The sequence below is a fragment of the Bradysia coprophila genome, unplaced genomic scaffold, assembly GCF_014529535.1.
Source record: "Bradysia coprophila strain Holo2 unplaced genomic scaffold, BU_Bcop_v1 contig_396, whole genome shotgun sequence".
Classification (NCBI taxonomy): Eukaryota; Metazoa; Arthropoda; class Insecta; order Diptera; family Sciaridae; genus Bradysia; species Bradysia coprophila.
In genome coordinates this window covers 258,832-280,081 of record NW_023503653.1, presented here as the reverse complement: position 1 = coordinate 280,081, position 21,250 = coordinate 258,832, and the positions used below count along the sequence as shown (strand labels likewise).

The 21,250-nt window shown below is 36.6% G+C and overlaps 2 protein-coding genes across 6 annotated transcripts; one reads left to right on the top strand and one right to left on the bottom strand.

The window, feature by feature from the left end:
* Positions 1 to 290: 290 nt before the first annotated feature.
* Positions 291 to 6,726, bottom strand: LOC119082211 (dynein light chain 1, cytoplasmic). 2 transcript variants are annotated; one of them, XM_037191660.1, is made up of 3 exons: positions 6,706 to 6,726; positions 4,707 to 4,839; positions 291 to 1,406 (listed from the first exon to the last, which is right to left on the bottom strand). In XM_037191660.1, exons 2-3 carry the CDS (start codon positions 4,812 to 4,814, stop codon positions 1,245 to 1,247), a joined length of 270 nt encoding a protein of 89 aa, XP_037047555.1. In that variant the 5' UTR covers positions 4,815 to 4,839; positions 6,706 to 6,726; the 3' UTR covers positions 291 to 1,244. The 2 variants fall into 2 exon arrangements, with proteins under 2 accessions (XP_037047555.1, XP_037047556.1); XM_037191661.1 differs by lacking the exon at positions 6,706 to 6,726 and adding an exon at positions 6,153 to 6,457.
* Positions 6,727 to 9,338: 2,612 nt separating this feature from the next.
* LOC119082204 (polynucleotide 5'-hydroxyl-kinase NOL9-like) lies at positions 9,339 to 20,077 on the top strand. Of its 4 annotated transcripts, none has more exons than XM_037191640.1 (10): positions 9,339 to 9,596; positions 10,601 to 11,147; positions 11,208 to 11,291; positions 11,366 to 11,557; positions 14,863 to 14,967; positions 15,058 to 15,483; positions 15,543 to 16,166; positions 16,237 to 18,031; positions 19,282 to 19,433; positions 19,501 to 20,077. In XM_037191640.1, the coding sequence occupies exons 2-10, from the start codon at positions 11,003 to 11,005 to the stop codon at positions 19,761 to 19,763; spliced, it is 3,786 nt and encodes a 1,261-aa protein (XP_037047535.1). In that variant the 5' UTR covers positions 9,339 to 9,596; positions 10,601 to 11,002; the 3' UTR covers positions 19,764 to 20,077. The 4 variants fall into 4 exon arrangements, with proteins under 4 accessions (XP_037047535.1, XP_037047537.1, XP_037047534.1 ...); XM_037191642.1 differs by having other exon boundaries at positions 9,339 to 9,600; positions 16,240 to 18,031; XM_037191639.1 differs by having other exon boundaries at positions 9,339 to 9,600.
* The last annotated feature ends 1,173 nt before the right edge of the window (positions 20,078 to 21,250 follow it).

The window sequence follows — 21,250 nt, the reverse complement described above, 5'->3', positions numbered from 1 at the left end:
AAAGTATAGTCTTCGTTTGTTGATTCGATGCGAAGCCGAGAAGAATGCAATTCAAGTCGTTTCTGATTTGAACGTTATTGTAGTTGAAAATATGTAAACAAGTGAAAATTCAAATTTTGTATGTTGTTCCTTTTTACTAGCTACGCGCAAGCGATCAGCAACAAAAAACTAAAATACAAAATCTAGCCTTTCATTTGTTAGACAAAATTTGTGCGTGAACGATTCCGAGTCAGTGGAATCTCTGAGCTTTGTCTGTGAGAGAAATTAGACCATCAAAACACAATTTACAATTAGATAATTCACTTGTTTATTCCATCTTCCATTGTTCTCTTTAAATTTAATTATTTTTTTTTAAATTTTCTTTATTTTTTACAACTCCAATAAACATTGAATAGATTTTTTTTAATTTAATTAAATCGTCTTGCAGTGGTAATGGACACACACTTTTTCACATTGAAATTATATGGTAATGATTTGTGTAATAATTACAATTAGCAATATATATTCAACTAAAATTTATATAAAAACATCCTAAGGTATAATAGAAAACTCAAAACGGAAGTTATTTGCTTTCTAAAATTAAATTTAAAGAAGAAAAATATACAAAAAATTTCCATTTAATTAAAACTTAAGTGCTGAGCTTATATTTTCACTATTTTCAGTTGTTAAGTATTCGATTAAGACAGTGTGGTTGAAGAGTTAAAAAGTATACTGAGAACCCGGTGTTCGGAATCATTTAACTATTGGGAAATGGGAAAAATAAAATATCGCCCAATTAGAGGTGCGCACGGTTCAATATCTATTTCGAAGTGTTCGTTGAGAATGCGTTTGTTTATTGGGATTTATTATTCTCTACGATTACGAGAGAAGAAGAAAAAAGAATGGAAAAGAAAATCATCTTCTAGGATGCAACAAGGGTACAAAATTCAATTTCGCTTAGTTCGGTTTTTGCGGGGACAGGGGCAGACATTATAAAAATGATTAATCTTTTGTTGAATTTTAATTTAAAAACAAAAACACTTGTCCGATGTACAATAAGAAGTCTAACGATTTTTTGTTTTCATTTTTTGAAATTAAGATAAAATTGGAATTCTTTGTAGACATTTATAAAGGTGTTTGTATCAGTTACAATCGACAATGTTTAGACATTACTTTCAATTTTTTGTTTGTTTGTTTTAAGTTTAATTTCTCCTTTGTTTTGTTGTATTCGAGGCTGAATTTGTTCGGATTTAAAACATTTACGCCTAGCCGCTCTTGAACAATAATATGGCCACCTGGCCCAAATAGAAGTAAATGAAGTGACGGGTTTCGTGCGTCACATATGAACCAAAGTTTCGGCCTACAATGCAATGCCATGTTGGATTGTATTTCTTGTCGAATTCCTTTTTGATGTAAGCAGCAATATCCTGCAAATAAATGTAAAAAAATGAATTTTAATTAAAACATTTCGTGCATAGGTGCAAAGTTATGTAGAGCCAGGTGACCCACTCATACGAACAAACGAGTTTTTACGGCTTTACTAATGCCAGACGAGTGCGCGTAACTATTTCCCCCGTATTAACAAGAATATAATCACTTTTGTTATATATTGAATATAAACGACTGAAACAAAACGTGTCACTTATTTCAAAGTCTCCGACTGTATGATGATTTAAACAAAAAACTGTTCTACGGAAGAAGAGAAATATTGAAAAATTGTGGACGATTGGGAGGCGATTAAAACATGACGAAAATCAAGTGGGCCCCTTTTCGATCTCGAAATGTTAATCATCAATTACTTATGACACAGTTGTAGTAAAGAAAAAACTCATTGCCACTGCTACTACTGGATTCGATACTATTGATAGACTCTTCTCCTTTTTATTTAAGCTAGTCATGAGTTCACGTGAACAGCAATAGTGACAAAGGAGCAATTCATTTTGAGGTAGGGATGGTGCAATTTCCTTGTTTTAGTCTTCCGAAGTTTTTCAAACGGTAATAATTTAAATGTCTATGCTCCGTCTCGAACCGTTTACTCCATCTCTGAGATGACTTTCCGGTGGAGATATAAATATATATTTTGCTGTTTGTTTTACATTGAACAAGATTAAATTTTCATGGGGACAAAAATAAAATTACAAGAATCAACCAACCGAACTTGAAAATTGCATTAGGGGCCGTTCATAAATTACGTAACGCAAAAATTGATAATTTTCAGACCCCCCCCCCGGGTCTGTAACGCTAAAATGTATGGAACTTTAAAAAAAATGTATGGACCGTAACGCCAGGTCAACACCCCCCCCCCCCGGGTATTTGCGTTACGTAATTTATGAACGGCCCCTTAACTTTAATTCACGCAAGGCGAAACTTCACCTCAAGTTTTTGAGTAAAATGCCTTACTTTTGGCAATGGAACAAATGGTGGAAATGGTGTGCATGTGCAAGTAATGTACTAGTAAATCAACTAACTTGGTGATAGAGAATAGAGAATATGAAAGGTGAGCACAGTTTGACGCAGTTTTAATAGGCATATATTCGAAGGTCGTTGAAAATGTAAATCGTCATCTGCAGAGAAGCCAACACAACCTAACTTTCGAATTTTAAGTTAAGAATTTGTTGCGGTTATGTTTGCTTCTGTGGATGACGGTTGGTCGTATTCGGCCTGTCAAAATTCATTTCTACTGTACGATGGAACCGACCTATCAGCGCTTCTACTGGTGCACATTTTAGAGTATAATTTTTGTCAATTGTGACTGTATTGTACTCAGCATATATTGAATGAGGGGCCGTTCATAAATTACGTAACGCAAATACCCGGGGGGGGGGGTGTTGACCTGGCGTTACGGTCCATACATTTTTTTTAAAGTTCCATACATTTTAGCGTTACAGACCCGGGGGGGGGGTCTGAAAATTATCAATTTTTGCGTTACGTAATTTATGAACGGCCCCTGACTAACAAGAGGAGATTTACGCGGCAGGCGCGTTAGCAATAGACTCGCACGTTCCTAAACTACATTTTTCGCAATATTTCCACTCATTTCTTAGTTGAGTGTAATTGCTATTACAATTGCCACAATCGCAGTAGTCCTTATTACATAAATTCAATTACGAAATTTATGGTAAAATTGTGAAATCACATAATAGTCAACTGTCAAATGTCGAACAATGTAGGGTTAGCGGATCATACATTTTAATCAGTCAAGTCGTGACGCTCGTCTTGTTAACATCTCCGCTAAAACATTCTCTCTCAACTATCAACTATTGATAGTTGACTATCAATAGTTGAGGGAGAATGTTTTAGTGGAGATGTTAACTGGACGAGCGGATCACACATTTTAATCAGTCAAGTCGTGACTCTTGTCTAGTTAACATCACCGTTAAAACATTCTCTCTCAACTATCAACTATTGATAGTTGACTATCAATTTGAGGGAGAATGTTTTAGCGGAGATGTTAACTGGACGAGCGTCATGAATTGACTGATTAAAATGTATGATCCGCTAGCTACTAGATTGTTCGACATTTCATGGTCAACTATTGAAAGTTAACTATCACACCAATTTCGCAATATTTCGCATGATTTCGCAATATTTCCACACATTGCGTAATTGAATTTATTACAGAAATTTACAGCAATTTACGCAGCCCTCGTCTGGTGAACATCTTTGTTGAAGCATACTGCTGGCCACTTTCAGATACTAATATTTGAGTTCTCATCGAAAAGGCTCACCCTCTATCACATATCAGACATACGTGAGAATGGTAGTTGGGCAGAGTGAATTCGATTGGGACTAAAAATCTTAATGGAGTGATGTGTGTCGTTGCGCGAGACGCTGTGACCTATAAATTTTTGAGGTCTGATCGAAAAGGCTCACCCTTCATCAATATACCAGACTCAAGTGATAATTGTAGATGGGCAGAGTCAAAAAGATCGGGATCAAAAGTTTGGATAGTTTGAGCGTGTCGCTTCAACCGTCCTTTCATATTTTTCTAAAGTTACGACACACGGACAGACAGACGGACGGACGGACGGACGGACGGACGGACGGTCGGACGGACGGACGGACGGACGGACGGACGGACGGACAGACGGACGGACGGACGGACGGACGGACGGACGGACATGGCTCAATCGTCTTATAATATCATACTGATAATAATTGCCCACTACGATATAGGCCGTTTTCGATTATTTCACTTACTTACACGATGGTGGGCAAAACATAAAGACTCTCACGATTTACTTCGTATCGTGCGAGTCTAATTATGGACAACTGTACATGTAATACAAAAGAGTTATGAAAGGATTTGGTTCGGTTCAGATCAGTTTCATGAAAAGTTACGCTCATTTTTATATTTAAAAAAAAAAGTTGAAATAATTCTATAGCACAACAATCACATTGCGGATACGTTTCTCCTTCCAACTGATGGGATATTTAATTGGGAGAAACATAACGACCTTCGAAAAAAAAAAGTTTATTTTTCATGAAAGCAAATAAAATATTTCCTTCCAAAAGCTGGTAATGTGTTTAAATCAGCCAATAGCGCAATCGGCGAATGTAAATTTAAATAGGAAAATTGCAATTCTGAAGGTAACAACACGACAACCAGTGAAATTTTGTCGATATTTTCCATATTGATTTTGCGTATTTTAGCTTTAGTTAAAATAAAATTGTCTTTTCAACTGGAAGGTCGCATTTATTTAAGCGACTTGTGTGTAAACACGTACCTTTTCGATATTGTACTTCTCCAACGCTTGTGTTGCACAATCGACCGCATCCTGTTGCATCTCTTCGCTCATGTCAGCATTTTTAATAACGGCTTTGCGATCGGACATTTTTCTATTTTTAGTCGGAGATAACCTGTTGGAATAACAATTTTTTTTTGATTTAGCAAACATGACTATCGCTGATGATGATGAACTGTTAGTCAAGATAAGCCCAGATGACAAATTAACAACAAATAGACAACGACAAAACAACCAACAAAAGAAACAAAAAATCGTTCTAGCTTGACGTAATGTTTAATAAAGGTAAATTGAATGTCTCGGCAAAAAATACGATGTATAAATATTGTGTTCAAGTGTGTTCTCGTTTCCTAATGGGATTTTAAATTTTATCTATGATTAGCATTACATAAAATGACGCAAGGAGCAAAAGAAATAAAAATTCAAGACCTTAACCCTAACCCAATTTGTCGAATTTGCCACCATATCAGAAAATGTTGTTACTCACTGAGCCACCGGGAATTGAGTCATTACTTCATTGACATGAGCGTTAAAACTCATTTCCCGAGAGCTTTGTGAGTGAACTTATGATAACTGTTTGGAACTTGGTGTTTATCCTTGCGTGGCTGAAAACCTCGTTTTCGGCTCGACGCCACACTTGACAAAATAAAAAGTTCCAAACAAGGACGTAATCGACTATTGACTAGATCTCTTTGCACAATTATTTAATTAGCGAATTCGCTCAACTAATTCGTTTAAAGACAAATATTAACAGGAATCGAATGCTATGCGTGCGTGGAAATAACATAAAACTGAACACACACACACAAAAAAAAAACATTTCTGAACGTCGATGAAGTTCCAAGTGAAGCATAAAAATGATGAAAGAAGGAAAATACCCAATATTATACACAATATAACAATACCGAGGCAAAGGTAGCATAATGGGTGAATATTTTGGAAACTATTTTTAGATTACATTTTTGGGGTTATCTAATTAGCTGCGGTATATAAATATAAGTAATACGGGACGATGAATAATTCGCCAAGAAGATAAAGGTTAATATCACGCTGAACGTGACATTTTCTTCGACAGACAAAAAATGAGTTAATTGGCAAAACTGTAGCAAAATGTATGTTTCAGACGTAAACAAACTATTGGAAATTCAGAGATCAAAAGAATTAACGGAACCGATTTGCCAGCTGAAAGGTTAGAAATGATTTTGCAGCGGACATGAAGACATGGAGAAGTATACGAAAAAAAAGTTATCAGAAATTCCCGGGCGATACAATTATTACTGAAAATACAAAAATGTTAGCTGCGAATGAACTTTCTAGTGATGGTTTTGTGCGAGTATTTTCCGTTAGGGTGATTTTTGGACACAAGTTATTAAAACTAATGAAAAAAACGGAAAAAACATCTTTTTGCAAGCCAAACAAGTAACTTACCTCTTTCTGATAAGTTTTTAACTAAAACTGGATTTTCTTGAATTTAACTCAATACTACGGCACAATCAATTGATTATTTTGTATTTGTTTAACAAAATATTTTCTTTTAAACTTAGAAATTGAATCACAAAAATCTGAATCTATTCACAAATCATATAAATATCTCTTCTCGTTTGAAATAACCAGCTTGTATCGCCTACTAGTTTGCTATTTTCGTAAAATGAAATTTCTTTGACACTTCAATCTGATTGGTCGATTCAGTTGGTTTCTGCCAGGTTGCTTCTATCCACTTCCATCACTTCTCACGACCAACGAATGATCGATTTTACAACAGAGAACTTTAAAATATGGAATGAGCATTGTCAAAAAAATGCGGCAGAATTTAAGTTCGGTTGTGTGAAGGCGATTGATGGTGATATGGTTGTTTTTGAATGGACAAACACTATATTAAGGTGAAATGCAACGACAATAATGTCTATCATGCAATATTGTTAAATATCAAATGCATCATGCCTATAGAGATGTAAAAAACGAATTTTTGACGATTATTTACCAATGAATTTTCAATTTAATATTATCCGAAAATCTAGCTTCGACAGTTTTCTGCGTTTTCTTCATGAATTCATATTGTAAAACCAAAATCACTTTAATCAATTTATTACTGTTCACCAAAACGTTGAAGAATTGCAAATAATTTAACGCAAACAAAACTTAAATGGAAGGAGAAATGGTAATTACAGTAGTGTTATCACCACAAAAAAACAGTCTTATAAAGGACAGCAAAATTTCATGTAAGGACGTTCTCGATGATTAAATGATTATGTTAAAATATATTCCTAATCACTGATTAATTTGATAAAATCTTTGATACGGTATTCACAATGTATATCGTTTCGCAAATATTGATCAATATTTAAGGACAATGCAACTGGAGAAATAGCTAAATGTATGAAGGTATGTTGGTGATGGCGATTTTGCGCAGTTATTGGATTTTTTTTTTCATAGAGAGCCGCTTTTCGCACTGTATGCAATTTTTATGGATATTTGAATATATATTTTTACACTTTGTACGGTGTCGATTTAAATATTTTTTGCGTAAAAAAACATCGTAATCGTTGATTTATGTATCGTACTGAAACCTGACCAATTTTAATTGATTTGTCGTTTAACATTAGGGACTATTTTTAGAAAACGTTTTTCCAAATCAGACGCAGATCCACCTTTGTGCATAGATTTTTACATAGAAATTTTTTTTAAACAAAAGCCGCCTGGGTCAGAAACTGTTGCTCTTTTATCCGCCTGGGCCTGGGTCAGAGCAACAGTTGGATCCGCCCCTGTTCCAAATTTTTAGAAACTTTTCCAAAAATGTAGGAACAACCCCTTCTAAAAATAGGAACTGGAAATAAACTGAGAGATTATAAAAACTCGAAACAGGTCAGGTGAAATCGGTCTTGACCAGCAATTTACAGGAGCCTGAGTTGACCTAAACCTAACTTTAAGAGATCGTACAATAATTCTTCGTTAAGTTTAACCAGTTATTTTGACAAGTCTACCCATATAAATTGTATGTATGGACCTGTCAAAATGTTCACTGTGAACTTCACCGGACATTACTGTACGCACTCTTAGAGTAATACTGCAAATGGACAATCAAATTTTTCATGGTTCTAATGCCACTTTGATAAAAACAACGAAAAATGTGATCAAAACATATTCTCAGTGCTTCGTCTGTTTACAATATTAGCAATAAGTGGGCTGAATTCCAATGATTTGTCGGCATTGAACAAGGAAAACGTGGCTGGCTTAAGTACGAGTGATGTGACCAGACCAACCCCTAACTAAAGGTGTTATCGTAAAGTTCCTCAAAAGTGATTGCTTTCACACTAATTTATTTTACCGAAAACGTACAGACATTTAAGCTAAAGCGTTTCCCCTAAAACACAATCTTTAAGATTACCGCTGACATTTTATTTCTACTGGGTCATCTCTTCTGTAACTCACATCACACCAAGCGCTAATATTGTTGTTTGATTACATGATTGGCCATAATAAATTTTTCATCATTCTGGTGGCTTTGACGAAGAAATTAAGTAAACCGCTGTTTACTGCTAAAACCACACAACTAATCTGAATTAAGTCACATCGAAAGCAACGAAATTATTACATTTCTCACAATCAACACTTTTTGTTTTGGTGATTTGACGTTTCAAAAACAATAGATCATTGTTGTGTGTATTTGATTTGTCAAATTAGTTGTCATTTTCACAAAGCTAACCTCAACCTTTAAAAATTTTATATGAATTTTTTTTAGAGGATATTTTGTGAAAATGACAACTAATTTGACAAATCAAATACACATGACAATGATCTATTGTTTTTGAAACGTCAAATGATTGACGCTGTCGGCAAAAGTCGATCACTTCATCGAACCATATTTTCATGGACAATGTGATCGAAAATTTAATTTTGAAGTGAGAACGATACGAATTTATTATTTGAAATGAAAAACAACTCCTAACAAATGATTTTTATTTTTATTACATCGGATGTCAAAATTACTTAACTAGAAGTTTAATTCAAAAATTACTTGTTGATAATTAATTAATTAATTTGTTGTTGTCTCGTTTTCGCTTATGTGATAAAATAGAGTACACTATCAGTCTCGGCAAGTCCCGACTATATATATATTAAATTTCGTATCTTAAAAGACCGACTCGAAGGCAAAGTATGTAAACATTGTTTGTACACTTTGATTCTCTCAAGACTGTATACTTTGGGGAGGTCACACAGATCGCCATTTTATTAGATACGCGGGAACACACCATTTCTATACAAAAAAATTCACCAATATTGAATTTGTATGGCGTGGTGAATTTTTTGTATGAAACGTGGTGTGTAACCCGCGTGACCTCCCCAATCACTCGCACACAATATGAGTGACACACTCCATAATAAAATTGCCATACGATTTAACAGATAAACTGTCGAATAAATATTGCGAATATTGGAATGTATGAAATATTGGCTATATTTACGTACGACTGAGCCCAAAATGCGTCACAAACGGTTTTGATAAAATTCCAAAACATTTCACACAAATAAAGTGAACAGAGCGAACAGCGAACATGTATTTTTTGTTGGTAACACACTCGAGACGCCTATGTACCAGATACCAGATACCAGAAGCATTATATTTGACGAAAGCGGCGAAAAAGAGACTCGACAGAAACGCTTGTTCCGACTTCGGATGTGCATTTCAGTAACAAAATCTCAACCTTAGGCCAATACCAACGGTGAAAATATACGAAAATAGTCGTAGCTTTGTGGAACAAGTGAAATGGAAGCGATTAAATTCGTTCAAAACGAGCCTTGGGCAACGATGTGCATGGATTTGTAGCTGAATTCTTAACATTTTGACATTTGGAGACGGATTCTATATCAAAAGTAGGTACGATTGGTTTTACGGTGGTAAATATTATTATTATTTTTCTGGAACTTCTCACAATTTCAATAATATCGCATGTAGTATCGCAAGTGTTAAAAAAACATACAATTACTTCAGCATGGTTACACAACGAATCATTACGACTTTTCGCGCTTCATGAAGTAATTCTTCGATTTAAAAAAATCCACTCGAATATTTCACGACAGTCAGCTCGTTCGTCAGGTTAAATTTTGATAAAGGCACAATTGCGTGCAAATTCATTCACTTTGGTGCAAAGTATTGGATTTCGCAGCCCATGGCCCATCTGAATAAAACACCGTTATGATGAACCTCGTCTGGTTTTATTATCAAACCCATATTAAGCTTTTCACTGAGACGGTCTTGAATGTTTAGCGATGGCTATATAATAGCTAACGCAGATAGTTCCCAATTAGCGAGGAGGATCCGACAGTTTGCAAATATCCTTCACACACAAATGTATGAAAAATCCTTCACACAAAATCGAATAAATTCATAGAAAGGAATGATGAACAATTTGTATAATGAATCTAGTATATTTAATTCAGCCAAGAAAAATATTCTTTCGAATGAAATAAGCGATTTTTAGGTAATGGTCGTCAATATTCGTTTCTGTTAGGTTGAAATTCCATATACAAACTGTGCAATACCATAACAATACCATAAATGTACCGAATTGATCCAAACAATTCTTCAGCCCAATTCAGAGTCGTCCGTTTAGTTCCTCCGTGTTTTTGACAGATGTGTTCAAACAATAGAATGTAGGCGGAGTTTACGTAAACGGATGAATTTTTCTTCTAAACGGATGATTTTTTTAGACTGAATTTCAGTCACTGGAAAGCACCTTTATGATTTGGAATTTTGATGATCTGCCGCAAAACCAAGAGGGTTGTTTCTAATCTTAATAGTACTGACGATGACCAAAACGGATAGATCCACACCTTAACACATTATTCTATATGACGGATTGTAATTATCTTTACAGCTAAACAATCAAAACGCAGATCTGCATTTACAAAGACAGTCGGAATCAACAGAACTGCAGCTGAATGTGAAGTCAGTGCCGGGTGTTCTTATTTAATTATAATCGTTCGCAAATAATTTATCTCGAAGCTAAAAAAAAACTGAAAAGAAGAAAATGCACGATTGATGTGACAAAGAGTCCTAAGTGTACAGTGTTGTTGTGGAACTAAAAGCGTTTAGAACAATGCCAATTTATTGTCAAAAAGCAATTTCGTTGAAAAAAAGATAGAAATTGAGTGGAAAATGTGTCTCGCAAATCTGTTTTATGTCCAATTTTTTGTTTATGCCAACCTTTAAATCAAAGTGAAACGCTCGTATTGTGTTTGTTTGATAACATCTGTAATTTTGGGAACATTAGTCGAAAATGAAGTACAAACGAGAACGTCGTTCAAAGCCCAAGTCAACGAGTAGCAAATTAGACCGAAGGAAACTCAAAAAATATTTAAAACAGGAAGGCATTTCACTGGAAGATGCAGTTGTTATGCTAGATTCCAGATTATCATGTCGAGGTAAGCATTTCCAATGAACAGTTGTCATATCCGGCCAATTAACACTCCAAATCTTTCCAGCCAACGGAAGAAAACATCGTGACAGTCGACGATCCGATTCGGAAAATCATTACCAGAATTCATCCGGTTCGAGAAAATGTCACGGTAATTTGTCCCATTTTCGTATGCTGTAAGCTAAAACTCAAAAAAAATTTTGTTTGTTTGTTTGTTGTCAATAGATCGTCAATCAAATGGTAGAAAGCGTACGAAAAGTCGAATAGAGAAAAAAAGAAGAAAGAAAAACCGTGTGAAATGTAGAGACTCGTCCAATTATCATATTCCACATACATCTAAAATGTATAATGGACATCGAAAGCATTCATCGTCATCGTCATCACCAACGCCTTCGAAAAAAGCCACTGTTTCTGACGGTAAGCCGCTTTCAACTATCTTATTGGTAATAGGGAATGCGATTTTCGTGTGGAATGGATGCAATTAATTGAGATTTGTGGTTGGTTCTCCTTTCATAAAAATTAATCGCGTCATGCTTTGAAGTATTCAAACAGTCAAAGTTCTTAGTAATGTAAAATCCGTAAGTTTCAACGAATTTCAAAAGGCCGAAAAAATTGTCGATCGCATCAACGCAAAATTGCTCGTGTGTTTTCGATCTTACGGAAGATAAACACTTAGATGTTTGTCAAAAAATGTTCACTATGATTGAAAATGCATGAACGAATGACCAAAAGCTCTAAATATATGAAAATGTTTGTCACTCACTTTGTTCATTCCTTGACAAATTTCCAAAAACTTTTTTTTTAATCCGCGAGAAATTAATTCCTAGAGTAATACAAGGATTATTCCGAAAATAATTTTCTGCTCGTGTCTATGCTAAAAAAATCTCATTAAATTTTGATGCGAAAATGGATCCACTTCCGATACTGTAAAATCGGCCACCCCTAAATACCTAGTCTAAGAAAATGCTACAACGTGAGTTTAATTTTACTACATACTGGAACGAACAAGGAAATACTTTGCGAAATCAAAGGATGTTACTAGAGTAATAAAGATTTCCCAGTAATATCCATTGTAAAAGGAAAAAAATGGGTTTTACACAAGGAATAAAAGCTCATCAGCAGTCGTACAATGATGAATTTATCAGAAAAATCATCGAGGTATTTATACAGGGAAACATAAAAGGTTGTTAAAAAATATATTCTACTAAAACCTAAGGCTAAACTCCTAAAATCGAGTGAGAAATCAGTCAGTCAAGGGATCTGATCCAGCTGATAGTTGTATGCGATCACATGGTAGTATGTATAATATTAATCCCAACAAAAATCTCTACGAGAAAAGTGTGACGCAGTCTTTGTAGTACAATTTCTAAAATGAATGAAATCGCTAGAGTTGACGCTTTCAGCTTCGTTACGCAAACATTAAATTTTACACCCAATTAGTTCAAACGAGCTGACTTAGTTTTCCTCATCATCTGCCAAATAATTTTTACCAAAATAATATTTGACTGAAAACAACAAAAATTTTACCAAAAAAATCTGCGTCCCATGTGGCAGATAAATTTGCAGATTTTTTTTTGGTAAAATTTTCGTTGTTTTCAGTCAAATTTTTTTTGGTACCATTTTAGAAATTGTACTACAAAGACTGCGTCACACTTTTCTCGTAGAGATTTTCTTTGGATATCACTCGTTTTAGAAGTTTTAGGTCGACAATTTAACGAAATTTTGACGAAAATCTAAAATTTAACAAAATTCGAAAATTTGTTGAAATTCGAAAATTTGTCGAAACTCACTGGCCTGACGCTTTCATGTCCGGAGCGTTAGCAGAGGACTTGACGCAGTCTAACTTCCAAAAAAAGAACGAGGAAAATTTTTTGAGACGCGGCAACTATATATAGGCGAGAATTTAAATTTCTTTCCTTTGGCCTGTATCACCACAAATCCTATTCTATTTCTATTCTTATTCGCGCTTTAAATACGAGCAAAACGAGCTATCACTCGACTATGTAACTTTAAAATTGCCGGAGATACATCGTTTTGAAATTGGCACTTTTCATAGAAAATATACCAAATTGACTTTTCCCAAACAACCAAGATCTTTCAACTTACTCTGTATGTTTCTATCTGTCTATCTATCTATCGACGGACGATCTCGGAAACTAGTCAGCCAATCTCCATGAAATTTTGCAGGAACCTCAGGCTGGGCATAAAAATGAAAATGTGATACGCCATTACCCCAGGAAAAACCAGAATTTTGTTTTATTGGCCTCGAAGTGGTTTCTGAGTGTGGTTTTCGAGGGTCGGGAACGCGTTTTCGGCTGTAGCTTAGCTGTATTGAAACCTACAGAGGCGTGCGACCCATCAAATGAAAGGTATTCGTAACACGACTCGAACAAAAAAATAATTTAAAAAATCGGGGCAGATTCGTTTGAGCTAGAGTGATTAGAGTGACCAAATTTTGAGCTACTCGAGCGTAGGATGAAAGGACTAATATTTTTTTGGGTTATGAAAGATAGATAGTTACTTTCTTCGGCAAAGTCTCAGAGTTTTACGAGTAGAAAAGAAGGGCAGTTGTGAAAAATGTCGAAATTTGGAAATGGGTGGGTCAATTGGGGTTTTGGAGATATTTCTTGAATGGTGGCAGATAGAGAATTACTTTCTTCGTCAAATTTTCGAATTTCGTCAAATTTTCAAATTTTGCCAAATTTCCGAATTTATGTTATAAACTGTTATAAAAAGCAGAGTTCTAAAACTTCTAAAACGACTGATATCCCAACAAAAATCTCTTCGAGAAAAGTGTGACGCAGTCTTTGAAATACAATTTCTAAAATGAATGATATCGCTAGAGTTGACGCTTTCAGCTTCGTTACGCAAAAATTAAATTTTACATCCAATTTTAGTTCAAACTGGCATAGTTTTTCTCATCATCTGCCAAATAATTTCTACCAAAAAAAAATTTGACTGGAAACAACCAAAATTTTACCAAAAAAATCTGCGTCGCAAAGTGGCAAATGTTCAGGAACAGACCAGCAAGAAAATTTATCTGCCAGTTTGAACTAAAATTGGGTGTAAAATTTAATTTTTGCGTAACGAAGCTGAAAGCGTCAACTCTAGCGATATCATTCATTTTAGAAATTGTACTTCAAAGACTGCGTCACACTTTTCTCGAAGAGATTTTTGTTGGGATATGATAATGATATGAAATTTCAGATCACATGTAAGAATTACTATATGCAATGTTCCTATCAGGTTTGCTGGAGAATGACATTATTTGCCTTTATATCGACCAAGAATTAATCTGTAATCTGTTAAGCTGTAATTGCACTTACGCCATTCGGCTCTCCGTTAAATTTTTAACAATTAAAAGTGGGAGTAGCTTCCATTGTAAACAGAAGGCTATAGGGAGTATAAACTCATTAAGCATTTTGTTTCAGCTGATCCACTCATACGCACGAATGTGTGTTACTTCTTTTAACGGTTTTACCACTAAATGGGTGTGCTGCATGTACCCATTTAGTATACAGCTATTTACGTGTCTGTTGTGGACGATATATTTTAGGCACTTTCGCTTGCGCAAATTACACAAACTACGAGAAAAAATTCCGAAATTTATGCCCAAGACATGAAAAGAACTGTTGTTTGTGCGAGTGAATCAGCTGAGACAAAATGCGTAACTTATTCCAAAGTCCTGAAGAACACACACAAAAACTATTTTTTTGTTTCAGCAAAAAAAGAAACCGAGGCTTTGAAACTCATCAGGAAGAGGCTGGAGAATATGGACAAGGACAGTAATGCAAATTCTAGTTTGAAAATTGGACGTAGTAAAGAAGGTAAAGCTAATTCAAATTCTCACCCGCAACATATTCCTTGCATGCAAAATATAAATTTATTCTTTTTTTACATCACTTTCCGTGTGGCAGCAAAGAGGCAATCGACTACATCAACGGACTGCGATACACCACGGGACAGATATGGTGAAAGTTCCGGATCGACTACACCCGACGACAAACGTATATCTAGTAAAATGTTCAAAAAATATGCGGACAGCTTTGCCCAGTATTTGCTGGAAAATCGGTCGAGTAATTCTCTGGATAGTAGCAGTGATTCGGATACTTTCATCAGTACAGACGTCAACAATTCTGAAAGTTCAGACATTGAACGAACCGTTGGCCATGAATCACCGCCGACAATAATTCTGTTGGATTCGGATGAGGAAGTGAATGAAAATGCAAGCACAAACGAGAATAGTGTACCGCCAACGAGAACTACACCTACGAGGAGCACGCCTACTAGAACAACACCGACGTCGCTGGCACGAACTTCATCTCCTACACTCATAGCAAATGGTAAGCTTATTCGATTCACCGGTTTTCATCTGTCAACCAACCGAAGAAATTCTTTGCAGATCATCCCATTAGAGTTAAGAAAGAGAAGAAGTCTCGATCATCCAAAATGTATCGAAAGAATCATCGAACAATAACATTGCACCCCATCCAACCGTGCAACGAACGTCTGAATTCACCGAGTAGCGTTGACGATGATTCGTATAGTACAGCTCAATCCGACAGTTCGGAATCACCAGAGAATCACACACCAAACACCAGAAACGCCAAGAGCAAACGACGGAAAAAACTGCGTCCATCAATATCAATGCGAAAAAACCGGCAGCGTCCCGTACCAGCGGAGGAAAGAATTAGAACGAAACAAACTGCCTTGTCGTTCGATGTGACCGAAGTGTTCGAAACGCAACCCGTACGGGAAAACGTAGGGACGACGCCAGACAAACGAAAATCGCCAGTCAAACGAAAATCGCCAGTCAATGTGTCGCCGAAAGGCCGAAGGGACGGTGCACCTCTTCCTGTGGTCTCGTTTGGGCCAGGATATATGCGGCATGACGAGAATTGGAAGGATGAGGATTGGTCAAATTTAAGCGAGGAAGATGATTTCTCCGACTATCAAAATGGTGGCGTCAATCATGCAGAGTACCTCAACGAGGAGGGTAACGATTCACTAGATGAAGACTTTGAACGTAAGCTAATTTTCACATTGATCTAACGGCGAACTTCAGTTCATAACATTTGAAATTTTCAAATTTACAGCAGCGGACGATGATGAATTCGTTCGGAATGGCGTGGCCAGAGCGAATTTCGCAGATTACGATGGCGTTACAATTGATTTTGTCGATCGACCGCAAATTATCGAAATTAATATGCCAGCGTCCAACAATGACGATCCACATCAGTTGGTCGTTGAATCCGAAGAAACCATTGAATATGCAGAAGCTCAAAGTGAAAATACGAACATCTATGCAAACAATTACGACGACATCGAAGACACCCAAGATTCGGAAACGGACACCAATTCAGCAATCGGCAATAAATTTCCGATAAAAATTGTTGAATCCACTCCCGACGCATCGAATCCGCTCACCATAGCTGACATTATACTGCGAATGTCTCAACAGGATATCGACACATCGGTTGAACTATCGAAGGAAATCGACGACGCTGAATCGAGTACTGCTGTCGCCACCACAACCAAAGGAATCGAGCAGGACGGATCGATGATTGTTGACGCAATGCTATCATCGGAACCTTCAAGCATATCAGCGGACGAGGAAAATGACGGCATACCGAATGATGTCATCGAAAATGACATACAACCGTTCGATACAACATCGCAATTTCTGAATGCATCCAACGCCCGACAAGTGCTCGTTCTGCTCAAAACAAAAATATATTTCCATGGCTCACTGAGCATTCGACTGATTGCTGGAAGCGCATCTATTTTCGGATATGAGCTGATGCAAGGCGAAACTGTCTTTGTGTACTCACCGCGCAGCGACAACTGTCTATACATGTCACCGTCCGCACAGGATCAACATCAGCACGAGAATAATGTCGAAGTCAATTTACACGATTTGCCCAACGCTTTCGGTACATCAGAACTACAACACATGATGGGCAACTTCGACAGCTCCAGGGATGCTATCATCTTGCTAGAAAATGATTCTAGTAACCGAAGCTATCACATGATCGAAAACTACATGAGAGAGACGATATTCTCGAATTTTGAATCAATTGGAGGTGATCATCATCATCCGCTCCAGCTGTCAGAAACTATGCTGCGGTGTAGATTTTTCACGCACACAGATGCAGGTCTAAGAGTTAATCCTCAATGGCAGGACGTTAACATGACGGTAAATAGTCGACAAATGATTATCGGCGGAAAGGGTGTCGGAAAGTCAACATTTCTTCGATATTTGATAAACAAAAACTTGCAAGGATTTGACAAAATTCTTCTCATCGATTTGGACATTGGTCTACCGGAAATGTTTGTTCCACAAACGGTCAGTGCTACGATTATAACCGAACCGATACTCGGTCCAGGATACATAAGAAATACACCTCCGTACAAAGCGTATCTGTTCGGTGATGTGAACGTTTTGGTGTCGCCAATCAAATACTTGAAGTGTGTACTTAAACTGTTGAAGCACTGCAGTTGCCGGGATGATTTGCGATCGATGCCATGGGTTATCAACACCATGGGATACAGTCATGGATTCGGTCTGGAATTGATAGCAGCCATACTGCGCGCATTGAATCCGACCGATTTAATTCAAATTCAATCATCGAAATCGACCAACAACGTCGGAACCATTCTGAACGCCGAAGTGGTGAACTCTTTCGGTTTTAATATTTTCAAAAATGAAGTACAATACATGCAAAACGAGTGTACATATTCGACGTACGTGTGTAATACAATGTCAAGTGAACAGCAACAGGATGACTGGAACAAGTCACAAACAGATCTGCGATATGCAATGATTTTATCGAAATTGGGTGGTATACTTCAAGGAAACGTTAATTGGATCACGGACGTGAGACCTCTGTGGTGAGCAACCGATTTTTTTTCTTCTTCTTTGAAAGAACGTTTATCACTAAGCAGGCCTTGCATGTCTACCTCCTCAAACCAAATCCCACTCACTAGTGGGGCACGCTCGGATCTTTGATTTAAATTGCAAAAATATTTTCAACTCAAATAGCTATTTACTCACTTCGTTCGGGATAAAACACGCGAAATTGCTTAAAAAACCGTCCACAACAGATGCGTACACCCAAAATAGCATACTGCAAACGTGAAATGATTTGATATGTCGTATCACGATGAGTAAAAGTACATCGGACTGAAGCCCTCGGATCCTGCTACTCATCTGGATACGAGATATCAAACTACTTCCATGCACCCTGCGAAATAGCTACTTATGCAATCGAGGTGCAAAGTACTAAATTAGGCTCTAGATGTGTAATTATGGCCGCAGTCTAATTTTTTGCATCGAGCTGCACACAACGTTTTATGCAACAGTGGCTTCTAAAGTTTGAAAATTTCGCATATTAAGAAGCTGAGTGGCATAAATGCAATTTTCGCTGAGTGTCACACCGTTGACACTTGCGACAATTTTCATTTTCGCAATGCTTCGCAAATAAAATGCGTAAATGTTTGCAGATTGTTATTTTGCCACAAGGGATTATGGCCGTTGCCTTCGACTCGGGCAGCAAACCTCTCTCTCGGTAAAATAATAATCTCCAAACAAAGACGTAATGTACGATTCGAGGTACGATTTCATGCGTACGTTGTGCTTTGCCTTATTTTCTCCCCTCAATACGCCATGAGAAAACTGTGAGAAAACGTGACGACTGGTCGAATGACATTTCTAGTGAGAAAACTGCATTCGAACACTCACTTTGTTTATTTTTTTGGAAAAAAGCATGGCGAAGCCTATTTTTAGAAATTTGCAGTTTCATGAGTAGTCTGCATAGCCTATTTTACGAATTAAATTCTCAAAAATTCCTTGACATTCTTTGATTCCAATTTTAATTTTTAAGAATTAAATTCCTAAAATAGTTTACGGTAGTCTGTATGACAAGTTTCAAGTCCCTGATATTTTGCGTCTGGGCTCCTCTAGAGAGAGAAAATCAATTGATTTGAATGAACTTTACTCCAAAATGGTGTAGATGCACTCAAAAGCTAACTCTACCGATCATTTAGCCACGATCATAATTGTTCTCTAAGATATTGTTCACCCCACTTTTGCCACCTAATATCCAACTGGAATTAATCATCGAATTTTATTCAATTTCCAGGGCTTACCTGAATCAAATGAAAGTTCTTATATTGAGTGATGACTGCGACAACTTTCATTCGCAGCCGAATGTTTTAAATGGAAATCTGGTGTACTTGTGTCAATCCTCCGAACATGCTGCAGACGAAGATATCGTCGAATGTTATGGAATCGGTTTGTGCCTGCTGCATTTAATTTCGTATAAAACTGCAACCACATTTCAATTCAAATACATTTGCAGGTGTTGTGAGAAGCGTCGAAACGGCAAACGACAAAATCTATCTGCTGCCCGCAATTAGCAAAGCAGAACTCCATCAGGTGAATGTAATAGCCATTTGTAACATACCGCTGCCACCAGCACTGCTGCTGAATCAGAGTTCTCGAATTGGCGGACGCATCCCATATGTGTATTCCAGTGATAATTTCATTGGTTCCAAGAAAAATGTACCTAATGCGTGTCGACCTGAGAAGCGTACGTCCAACAATCACATCAAATTAGTCTAAAAACAAAATGTTCGATCATTCCACGAGTAAATTGTGAGAAAATACCGTCGACGGAAGAGGCGTACACATTGAGCAGCCCACTGCTAATTGTTAAACTTTTAGACGGGTTTCCTATGACAAAAACAATGACCGATCAAAGCAGGAGTAAAAAAAATATTTTGGCCCACAACAAAATCTGTTTGTTGGAAGGGAAATCCTGTAGCAAATCAAATAAAATAGGGGAATCAAACAGGGACTTACGTCAGTGCTGCTGTTACATTCTTTTTATTTATTTTTTTGTACCGGACCCGTCTCGTCCGAGGTGATTCTACTCCTTCCACTCCAAAGAATTCACAGTTTCAGTTTCGTATGACATGACAATTATTGTTGTACATCCATCGGTAATACCGATTCGGTATTCGATGATATAAAAAAAAGTCGCGTTTTTGACGGAATTGCCGTAGCCCATTTTCACGGACCAGCTAAATAGAAGGATCTTTGGAGCTTTGACGACGTTTACGTGAATTTTAATATTAGTTTTTTATTCAGTTTATTTTTCGTTTTTGTTTAGTGTTTAGGCTCGAATTTTATTTTTTGTTCAATTGCCAGAGAGTGGGTGGTTGATAATTTTTTTACTCGTACTTTGAATATTTCTTTTTATTATTGTCATAGGAAGCAAACATGCTGAAAGTTTGATAAATTTCATTATATTGCTGAGCGAATGGTACTGTTCTCTATCTATCGGACGGATATTTTACTTGTTACAAAATAATTTCGTCGGAATTTTACTCTGTGATTTATTTTGAAAAGTTGTTTTCGATTTGAAGATGGGTGGTCTGTATAATGAAGCATTATTTAAAAATAAATCTTTTCTGATGACTTTGAACAAAAGAAAAACCTGTCTTTTTTCAATTGGATTTGTGTTGCAACCGGCGAATATGTTTGGAAAATTGTCCGCGTCGAACAAAATTGATTATAATAATATTTCAAGTGACACTGATTTTGATTCTGATCTATCATGTCCGGAGCGATAGCGGAGGACTTGACGCAGTCTAACCCCCAAAAAAAGAACGAAGGATTTTTTTTTGAGACGCGGCAACATTTCAGTTTCTGCCCTTTAGACAAAACCTATTCTATCATATTCTCGCTTCAAATACGAGCAAAACGAGCTATCACTCGACTATGCAGGTTTAAAATTGCCGGAGATACATCGTTTTGAAATTTGTCATTTTCATACAAAATACACCAAACATTGGTCCAAACAATCAAAATCTTTCAACTTACTCTGTATGTTTCTATCTATCTGGCTATCTGTCTATCTATCGACGGTCGCTCTCGGAAACTAGTCAGCAAAATTTTGCAGGAACATCAGGGTGGGCATAAAAATGAAAATGTGATACGCCATTACCCCAGGAAAAACCAGAATTTTGTTTTATTGGCCTCGAAGTGGTTTCTGAGTGTGGTTTTCGAGGGTCGGTAAAAATTATTTGGCAGATGATGAGATAAAA

Bases quoted from the DNA above. Each gene is read 5' to 3' on its own strand.
- LOC119082211 (XM_037191660.1), bottom strand. From the start codon at position 4,814: ATGTCCGATCGCAAAGCCGTTATTAAAAATGCTGACATGAGCGAAGAG. The intron at 1,407-4,706 runs GTACGTGTTTAC...ATTTATTTGCAG, and splicing joins AGAAGTACAATATCGAAAAG to GATATTGCTGCTTACATCAA.
- LOC119082204 (XM_037191640.1), top strand. From the start codon at position 11,003: ATGAAGTACAAACGAGAACGTCGTTCAAAGCCCAAGTCAACGAGTAGC. The intron at 16,167-16,236 runs GTAAGCTAATTT...TCAAATTTACAG, and splicing joins ACTAGATGAAGACTTTGAAC to CAGCGGACGATGATGAATTC. The intron at 18,032-19,281 runs GTGAGCAACCGA...TTCAATTTCCAG, and splicing joins ACGGACGTGAGACCTCTGTG to GGCTTACCTGAATCAAATGA.